The 9,922-nt window shown below is 33.7% G+C and overlaps 2 protein-coding genes across 3 annotated transcripts; one reads left to right on the top strand and one right to left on the bottom strand.

The window, feature by feature from the left end:
• The first annotated feature begins 288 nt into the window (after positions 1–288).
• On the top strand, positions 289–5,342 carry LOC100178823 (V-type proton ATPase subunit H). 2 transcript variants are annotated; one of them, XM_026837800.1, is made up of 13 exons: positions 289–493; positions 727–876; positions 1,168–1,371; positions 1,747–1,851; positions 2,183–2,227; positions 2,664–2,761; positions 2,916–3,108; positions 3,466–3,561; positions 3,769–3,851; positions 4,035–4,160; positions 4,540–4,641; positions 4,919–5,032; positions 5,087–5,342. In XM_026837800.1, the coding sequence occupies exons 1-13, from the start codon at positions 398–400 to the stop codon at positions 5,118–5,120; spliced, it is 1,446 nt and encodes a 481-aa protein (XP_026693601.1). In that variant the 5' UTR covers positions 289–397; the 3' UTR covers positions 5,121–5,342. The 2 variants fall into 2 exon arrangements, with proteins under 2 accessions (XP_026693601.1, XP_026693602.1); XM_026837801.1 differs by lacking the exon at positions 2,183–2,227.
• A 409-nt stretch (positions 5,343–5,751) lies between these two features.
• LOC108950139 (SLIT and NTRK-like protein 6) lies at positions 5,752–9,578 on the bottom strand. Its single transcript, XM_018814969.2, has 2 exons — positions 7,454–9,578; positions 5,752–7,361 (listed from the first exon to the last, which is right to left on the bottom strand). Exons 1-2 carry the CDS (start codon positions 8,082–8,084, stop codon positions 6,304–6,306), a joined length of 1,689 nt encoding a protein of 562 aa, XP_018670514.1. The 5' UTR covers positions 8,085–9,578; the 3' UTR covers positions 5,752–6,303.
• Between the last annotated feature and the right edge of the window lie 344 nt (positions 9,579–9,922).

Below are 9,922 nucleotides of genomic sequence, written 5' to 3'. Positions count from 1 at the left end.
TGATCCCGCTGTATTAAATTGTCGGTTGATATGTATGACTTTCGCAAAACACTTTTCTATTTATAACATAATATTAAAGCCTTCCTAATAAGAAATCAATTTAGACAAAACGTCTCTTTGGATAACAAATGAAAGCAATGTGAAAACGCGAGAAAAACTGCAATTGCACATCAGTCCATAAAGCACTAACCGTTACCTAGTTTTAGTTGTTAATGTAATTAATATACGCTGTACTAGGACTGTACTACTGTACATGGAGTCTAATACAGAAATATATCACTATCAGTATAGTATTGCTTGAAGCCAAAGCTCATTAGATACGTTTTGAGCAAAACCGTTAAATTTCTATACAACAAAACTTTTGTAGGATATTGAGGAAGTTAATATTTGTTGAAACATGAATGTTGTATCAAATTCAAACAATACTGGTATGACATCGACAGAAAATGGACTTCCCGTATATTCCATGTCAACAAACACATTAAAGTCACAGGTATAGTTTTAATTTAAAATAATTGTAATAATAGCTGTTATGTATGATATTCCTATAGAAGGAAGCAAGTTACAGAGGGGGGAATGTTTGCCTTTTGCACAGGATTTTTTTTATTTTGTGCATGGTATGCGCTGATTTTTGTTCTGATTTATTAGGTTTAAGTACTGCATATTTTCAAACAACCCCTATGCATTATATCCCTATGCATTATTAAAATAACCATGATTATGCAGGCTGTGGATGTTCGTAGTCATAGAGTGAATTGGCAATCCTACTTGCAAGGACAAATGATACAACAACAAGATTTTGAAATTATTCAAGAATTTGATGCAAGTCGATCATTTGAAGCAAGAAAATCTGTTCTTGATAGAAGAGGAGAGGAGGTTGGAAATGTTTTTATAATTTGTTATATTTAAAGTACTTATGGGTTCTTCATTTTTTCCAATTATATAATAATTTCACCCAGCTACAGAACACTGTGGGTTTAATTTATGTTTGGTTTGACAGCAGTTTTTATTTAAACTTTTGAATTTTTTTATGTGCCTACAAAGATGTATAAAGATATATATATATATATATATATATATATATATATAAAAATATATTTATCTTCCATAGGATACTAAAATCTAGTATTATCTGTAAATGTGAATAAAGATATATACAACCAACAGTGTGCTCGTACGTTTATTGCGTTAATGACACGAATATCAAAAGAACAAACTGTTCGTTACATTCTCACTGCGGTTGATGATTTATTAATGGAAGATCCAAAACGAACTGAACTCTTCAATGATTCAAACAACAAGAAACGTGCTTCGCCGTGGATTGGCTTCATGAACATGTTGAATAGAAATGATAGATTCATCGTTCACCAGGTATGTGGAAGGTGTATAGGAAAATATTTATCTGGCGCCTCGAAAGTGTTTAGCCAAAGGTAATGGGTTCAAAGCTCTTAACTGCTACCATTGTGGGCGTATGTGTCCTTGGGCAAGACATTTAACAGCAATTGCTCCAACCCAGTTGTTCCTAATGGGTTGTACAAATTGCAAAAAAAAGAAACAATCCCCCAAAACATAATCACAGACAAATTATCATACTTGGTAACTCCTAAGCTAGCATAAGGTGTATGAAACAGAACATTCGTGTTATAATGACTGTCGTTTTCCGGCCACATGAGGATAAAGTAAATTACACTTTACTGGAAATTATGGAATAACTTAGTTTATTGTTCTTACATTTCTGTGACATAGGCAAGTCGTATAATTGCTAAACTAGCATGCTGGGGCAAGGAAAGGATGTCCACTCAAGATCTCAACTATTATTTGAATTGGATTAAAACTCAGCTTGCAAATGAGGTAATATTTTTTTAATAGGTTTTCATTGTTTTTAATTGGTTTGCTTATGTTGTATAATTTCATTTTGAACATTTCAGCATAAACTCCATGTTAGTTATATGTAATAATATGAGTGTTAGTTACAACAAAATGTTTGAATGGTTACTATTCATTTAAAAGCAATGGTGTAGCTTACTTTTTTAAATCGCTCATAGCAAGCTGCAGATAAAAGTGATGATAGTTGTAAATAGAATTGCTGATTGCTGCCAACATGGAATGAAATATGCCCATTGCTGCTCCACTGCCATACAATACTTCGTATAATTTGTTATATTGTTTATTATATGGTTAGACTTCTCGTATATCAAGAGATCCGTCTGCATATGTGTCTACAGAGGTAACTTTAGCTTTTGTAGAAGAATCTTTATTTAAAACTGATTTTTTGCCACTTAAATTCTTAACCAGCTATTATAGAAATAATTAGTTTGCATGTATTTAATAATCAACTGACTGCATGGTACTTTAATTTTGCTTTGAATAATGCTAATACTTGTAAATTGTTATTTTGCTCTTGAAGAAGGCCTATTGCTTTTCAAATTCTAAACATCCGTTTTACTTTCAATCAAAGCGAAATCAGTTAGTTTAAAGCGAAAGCTGCTTTAATGCTGATATTTACTTGATTATTCATATGTTGTATGCTAGTTGTAGAGTTCGTAATGTTTATTAATGGAATTATTATTTTAAAATTGCAATAAAAACTTTGTTTTGGTTTATACATCATTTTGATTTTTTAACAATTTTCAAACATATTCTTGATAATAGTTATATTACAGATGACGGATTACATACAGAGCATTTTATCTTCCTTACAAATGATGTTAAAAGTTCGGCAGTACAGACTTGCCTTTTTTGAAATGGACGGCTTGTCCAGGTAGTGCAATCTATATTGTTGTGATATTTAAAGTAAACCTTTATTACTTTATTGGACTATGTTTTTAATTCATAGCTGTATACTTACAGTTATATTATACAATAGTTGCTGTTTGTTGTTTAACTTTATACTTAAATTCTTCTTCTTCTTACAGTTTGATGGCTGTGCTGCAGACGAAATGTGGTTTTCAGATTCAATACCAAACCACAGTTTGTATCTGGTTACTTACATTTTCACCTGAATTAGTTGATCAGATGGTTGCATTTAATCCAGTTCCATTGCTTGCTGATATTCTCGGTGAAGCTGCTAAAGAAAAAGTCACAAGGATTGTTCTGGCAGCATTTCGGGTGATTTTTATTGAGAATTTTGTAAAACAACATTAATTTCTTTTTCCAACATATGAAATAATCAGCAGTTAATGAAATAAAACTTTGTATTATATACTACTACAAAATAGGATGGATTCCGTAAGTTAATAATATAGTAAGATGGGACACTATTTCATTCTATTTTTTATTTGGTTATTTTGTGCTAAATGTGTCCCATCTTCCCCCACCCTACTATATCTTGTATTTCCTGGTTTGACTATTGTAAGAGTACTGAGGAATGAGGATACAGGTATTTAACTATTAAATATTCTTTGTTTCTTAGCTATCTTACTGCCGAACTACTATATATTCATTACTTTAAAATATTTTTTCTAGAACTTGATTGAAAAACCCAACGACCCAGAAACTGTAAAGCTTTTCTCACTTGCCATGATCCATTGCAAGATATTGAAAAACTTGGAGATACTAGAGGTATGGCTTTGATTTAACACTTGGGGCTTCCATGACTTAAGGTTACTGGGTATCTCTGTTATGTTTAATATTCAAAATTGATTAGCAACAAGTTAGGGTATCTGTTTGCGATTTTGAGGCTTAAAGAATATTTTTCAAATCTATTTATTGATTTGTGTGTTTGAGGGAAATATTAGTTCTCTGTTTTGAAATAGACTATATTATCAGGGTAAGCAATTTACGGATGAAGATATTCTTGCTGATATTGAGTATTTGTCGAATCATCTTGGTGAATGTCTGCTGGATTTAAGGTATTTTTACATCATTTTGAACTCGCATAGACCTGTCACTAAAATAAAAAATCTTTTTAAAAATGATGTCAAACTGTTATTTTGCTGTATTTTAACAATTTTAACTTTATGTATACCATTATAATATCAAATGTCATAGTTGTCATATTGAAACATGGTGTTATTTTTTCATTTGATTTTTAGTTCATTCGACGAATATTCATCTGAAGTGAAGTCACAGCGATTGGAGTGGAGCCCGGTGCATAAATCAGAAAAATTTTGGAGAGAAAATTCAACCCGACTTAATGAAAAGAATTATGAGTTGTTAAGGTATTTGATTTTTGGGAAAGAATATGAACGATGAAGATTCATAACTGGGTTTGTACACTTGGAAGGTGGCAATCAAAGTTAACAGCTGTGGGGTAATGTTTAAAAAAATAAAAATAAATAGATTTTCTCACCTGAACCACTACCTATGGGTCATTATACTTTATTTTCTTTCACTATATGCTTATTGTTTATGAAAGATGCTTTTATACCCCACTGGTAAAGTTAATTAAGAATATTATTTATTTTTTAAAAATTAAGATGTATCTAGGTTTCATAAGGAATTTTCTATGATATACAATTGATATTATTACTAATTTATAATCAAGGTATTTCTATTTAAACATACAATTTAAATTCTGTTAATCTTATGTTTATTTAGAATTTTGACAAATTTGTTGGAAACTTGTCAGGATCCGGAAATCCTTGCAGTTGCCACTCATGATATCGGGGAATATGTTCGACATTATCCAAGAGGAAAGAAGTAAGTAAATGGATAAGAGAAACCTATATTGCAAATACATTTTATAAAGTATATTTATTATGCAAATATATATTTTAATATGCAGTGTAACATAGTAATGTGCAATATGTTATAACTAAATGTACTTCCCACAATCTACCCAATACTAAAGTACTGGAATATGTATGAAAATTAATACAACAGTAGGCCATGTTCAAATGGTCTATGTTTTTTTCATAAATAAATAACTGAGGTAATGATAACTTTAATAAACATAGAAATCTTTTTTCTGTTTCAGAGTGATAGAACAACTTGGTATAAAACAATTAGTGATGCAGTTATTAAGTCATGAGAATACACAAGTGAAATATAATGCATTGATTGCTGTGCAGAAGTTGATGGTTCACAACTGGTAAACAGAACAACATTTATTTAGTAACAATAATTTAACGATATTTATTTTCAGGGAATTTCTTGGAAAACAAGTGACCAATGAATGATCCATCACTGATATAATGTTTGTTTCAACATTGAAGTGTGTGTGCAATAATATGTATCATGTCAATAGAATTTATCTTGTACCACATATGTTTACTACATGTTGTGCGCTTCGTGTGGTTATCACGTAACCGCATGTTAATCTTGATTTCAAATCAGCGAACGTAATTATTAAACAAAATACATTCGCCAGCAAGGTGGCGCTAGAGACTAGCTGGCCTAACATACCTGTTTAGGTTGTGTGACGTTGAGATAATCGAAAGATGGAATTATAACTTAGAGTAGTAGTACACACTACACCTAACGGACCTTCCTATGTTGTGATTTACCCTCGCATAGCAAGGTCCAATGACGTGCTTTCATAAAAAAGGAACTGTGTGTGTAAGCGCGTCCATCCGCTTTATAACGGTAAGCACGGAAACTTGAAACTGCTTGATTTTCTAAAGCAGCACGAAGTTCTGCCCAATGAAGTTGCGAAAATATTAAGGATATTGATGCAGGCTACAGCACACTAGTCTAGATGTCGACAACAATCACCTAAGAACTTGCTCACAGGGAATGGCGGTAAAACAGTTTTGTTTTTGTATATATATATTTCGTTAAATATTTTTACCTAAGTATGAGTAGTCCCGACGTTGAGTGGTTATATCGTACCACGGGACACTGTTGGTTACAGCAGTATCGCTGTCTTTGCCGTAATGCAGGGGCGACGGGTAATATAATATCCCGTAAACGTAGACACTGTATCTCTATTTCAGGTATGATGCAATTACCCAAAGGAAAAGCGATGTTAAAGGTTCTAGGTACTGGTTTAAAATGGTTACCGCCTCTTTCAGAGTCATGAGTTTTACGATGACCGCTAAAATCATCATACATTAAACTTGTATACTTTATTTGCTTGCTTCATATGAGGATAGATGACAATATTAAATACGTAGATAGCAATATCAACGCAGTCGATATAATGCCCGCAAACCGAAACTTCCCACTCGCAGTGGGACTCGGCTCCACCGATTATTGAAGTTCTTTATTTGATATATGAACGTGTAACAGGTAGAAAATATGCGCTGAGATTTTTGTAATGATTGGTTAAAATAATAAAAAAAACATATAATATTAACTTTCAATAAACATCATGTCCAAATATATAACAATATCTTGATAACAAACATATCGCATTTTACTCTATGTCACAAAACCGGTCGACATGTTTGGTACCTGAGACCCATTTAACCAATGCACAAACTTTAAACGTTCTTCTTTCAGTCGAATTTGCGCTATTGAGGCATTTATGTCGTATGTGACGTCACATGTTACGTTGATTTGTTTACAAATTACACTGGAGTTGTTATTTCGATTTCTTTCAGAAATAAATCTGTTGTTGTTAGAGTTTCGAGCACCAACGTGGCCAATGTCAACTTGACCTGTGACAACATAAGGCCCGACTGTTTTGTCACAGTCGGGACAAAACATTAGTAAAACGGGAAATGCAATCACGATAACAATTCCAATTATCGTGACTTGAGAATCGGAATGTGGTATATTGTCAATGCTGTTATTACTTAACGACAAACTCATCCATCTGCCGATATAATGACATGTAGAATTGATTTCACGGCTTTGATTCTGACAACACAGACTATGCAACCCTCTGGCGACATCTGCGGGATTCGCAATATTTTTATCTTTCATGGCAGTGGGCGTTGCACAAGGCATAATGATCTCCCAACCGTGACCGGAGCCATTTCTTTTAAATGACGTAATGGTTTGCTTGACAAATTCAAAAGTGTGGCCGTTATTCCTACATGAGCAATCCCACGGATTAAAAGAAGCTCTGAGTATTAACAAAGAATTTCGTGTCCCCGTTAAGTTTGTTCTTGGTGTTAGTTGTCGGTGGATATTTATTTGCTGCGGGTTGCTTGTGACGCCACACGTGGATGTTGCTTCGAATAAAAGCCACCTGAACCGTGGAGTGGTCAATCGATTGTTTCGAATATTAATTATGATGCTTCTGTCGATAGGAAGCGAGCTGAAAGAATTATCAGCGATTTCTCTGATCGTATTACTTGACAGATCCAGTGACGTCAAGGAAAATAGGCCAAGTAGTGACGAGCTTTGAATATTTTCAATTTCATTATTGTTTAATTTCAGCGTTTGTAGGTGCGGTAGAGTAGCAAACAAACAACTTGGAATGGATTGAAGTCGATTGAAGGACAAATCAAGTTCCTGAAGGTTTGTCAAACCTAAGAATAAATTTAATAACATTTTCAATAACATATTAGAACTAAATTGTGCATTTAGTTACAGAGTACTTCTCTTTTGTAGTTTTACGTACCGTTAAATGCTTGTTTCGATAAATAGGCAATCTGATTTCTCCCCAAATGCAAAGATCGAAGTTTATTCAGACGGATAAATGATTTTGATCCAACAATTGATATATCTTGCTCCCATAATCGTAGATCACTTGTGTTTAAAGGTACACTCCATTGCCTTGTTACGTCATACAAAACTGGGCGACCTTGATGATACACGGTGATGTTGCTTCTTCCTTGTTGTTGGGATGCACGACCAAACTTTAAATGTATCACTGGGTCGCATTCAAATACCGCACCATAAAATACATCTTTGTATTGGCAGTTACTGTATGATTGATATAAAGGCTCATCAAACGTGTCAGTATTCCTTTTATTTCTGTTTGTATCACCAGCATGGTTTATTAATGTGAATAATAATCCCATTCTGTTCGTTGTCTCATGAGGTATGCTCGAATGGGTATCAACCCTCTGCAACTTTGACGTATGCTGGTCATTTTGCTTGACGAGACGCGCAGAAGCATGCGTTCTGTCGTTCGCTTTGAACAAGCTTATGTAGAATATGACATATATAATTGATAAGTTAAACGATGGCAATACTTTCGCCCTGTTATTATCCCTGACCTTGACGTTTTGCATCCTCTGTGTTATCATCCTTTTGCCTTTTTGACCTTATCGCTAAAAAGGTTTCGTCGTTTCAATATTCGTCTAGTGGTTCTTGTAAGTATAACAAGATGATTTAATAACTTTAGGTGAGCAAAAACCGTAATTTCCTAACTTCTGTAAGATTTATCACGTGTATTAAACGATTAAAACCTGACAATTTACCACAGCCATGTACAATATACGCAGTCGTAAACATGCCATTATATTTTATACAAAAACATGTACATGTTATTATAAACTACTGTGTTACACTATACTCGGATAAACACAGTGTTATGAAATACATTTGTTGATTTGTACTTCTCCCGTGAGTGTAGTGCGTAAGCATCTTACCACCAAACCAAAACCACTGAAGCCTGAACTTAATTTACTCTTAAGGCCTCACTTAAATGTGACTAACTCAGCCTCCCAAACAATTTGTTGTTTTTTGACTCTCGATTAAGTTCTCTACCAACTTTGGGTTGAGCGAATGTTCAAAACTCTGGTTCGGAATATTTGATATACAAACTTGCTAACAAAACCGACTGTAATATGCGACTTAAAAGGAAATGAACCAAAAACCGCTAACATTTCAACACACGCACAACCTTTACTATTTACAAGTGGTGTGCTTACATAGTTTACTTCAACATTTTAAGTTTATATCAAATACGATTATCTATTACTCTGCACTATATTAAATAAAAGTCAAATTTAGCTTCCTACCATGTAGCTGCTGAGTGAAAACTACGTTTCTTGTTACATAATTCCCTAGTAGTAACATACCTCGTGAAACTTAAACTATAGTTTGTTCCGCTTTGTTGAAACTACACCATTCGAGAATCGCTTTGTGACTACTTCCCAGGACTTTTGTTAACTTTTTTTAAACTTTCTTTTTAGTACAAATTTAATGCCAATTCAAGCAATCCTTCAATCATAAATTTTGATTTTAAAATTAATTATTCTACGTCTACAATCTACAATAGTGTAACTGCAGCTATGTTTCAAACGCATTAAACTTTAAATCTCGTACTAAAGTATGCTGATTGCGACGTGATAGCTCGCTAACGTGACGTCGCTTTTCGTTACCGTATTCTCCTTGGCATTTAACAGTCGGCACAACCTTACATTCTTTGTAGCTTATGTTATTGATACAATAACCGTAGGACGTAAATCTATTATTGATATGACAGCTTGCACGATTGATAGAAAGCATTTAAACTGAAGCTTTCTTGTAAGGAATCGCTGAAATCGTTGGTTAAACAACACTTCACTTTACCCAACCGTCGTTTCTGTGAATGCTCTATGTTTGCATAATGCATGGCCTAGAACCTCCGTCGCTTGCAAGACTGTAAGCGGGTGACGTTTCAAAGAGGTGATGTTATTGCTTTCACAGCTGTATTTAAGGAATGCCAGCCATACACGCAACTACCTAACCGACTAGCCTTGTTATGTTGACATATCTACGTTAAACTGAAAGTATTGCTAAATGTTTTGTATTAACTCACTGCCACTAAAGAACAATGGTAATAAACCTAACTTTTTAAACTTAGTGTAAACGTAAATCGACGGACGTATATTCAAACGCAAATATACCGAATCTCAGCTGCGTAAATATCACTGTGCGACAGACAACAGGGCAAATCCGGTCGAAAATTTTGATGGCTATTATACGGTTATTAAATATTTATAAGATCTCTATTTGTCTTTGGAAATTAGACAGCGCTGTCGCTCTAAATTGGCCAGTTTCTTCCTTGACGAATATCGGTTGCTTTCTATCTTTAAATATCCAAAACTATTACATACAGTATATTGTTTATTGGTTTGTCAATATTTATTTTATAGTA

The sequence above is a fragment of the Ciona intestinalis genome, unplaced genomic scaffold (assembly GCF_000224145.3).
Source record: "Ciona intestinalis unplaced genomic scaffold, KH HT000018.2, whole genome shotgun sequence".
NCBI classification, from domain to species: domain Eukaryota; kingdom Metazoa; phylum Chordata; class Ascidiacea; order Phlebobranchia; family Cionidae; genus Ciona; species Ciona intestinalis.
The sequence above is the reverse complement of the archived record's forward strand: the minus strand, read 5'-3'. Positions and strand labels throughout refer to the sequence as shown.

What these genes read in the sequence shown, in the direction of transcription:
- LOC108950139 (XM_018814969.2), bottom strand. Translation starts at nt 8,084, where the DNA reads ATGATAACACAGAGGATGCAAAACGTCAAGGTCAGGGATAATAACAGG. An exon ending in ATCGAAACAAGCATTTAACG is followed by an intron (nt 7,362 to 7,453) that starts GTACGTAAAACT and finishes ATTTATTCTTAG; the next exon opens with GTTTGACAAACCTTCAGGAA.
- LOC100178823 (XM_026837800.1), top strand. Translation starts at nt 398, where the DNA reads ATGAATGTTGTATCAAATTCAAACAATACTGGTATGACATCGACAGAA. An exon ending in AAACTCAGCTTGCAAATGAG is followed by an intron (nt 1,852 to 2,182) that starts GTAATATTTTTT and finishes TTATATGGTTAG; the next exon opens with ACTTCTCGTATATCAAGAGA. An exon ending in GAATGTCTGCTGGATTTAAG is followed by an intron (nt 3,852 to 4,034) that starts GTATTTTTACAT and finishes TTTGATTTTTAG; the next exon opens with TTCATTCGACGAATATTCAT.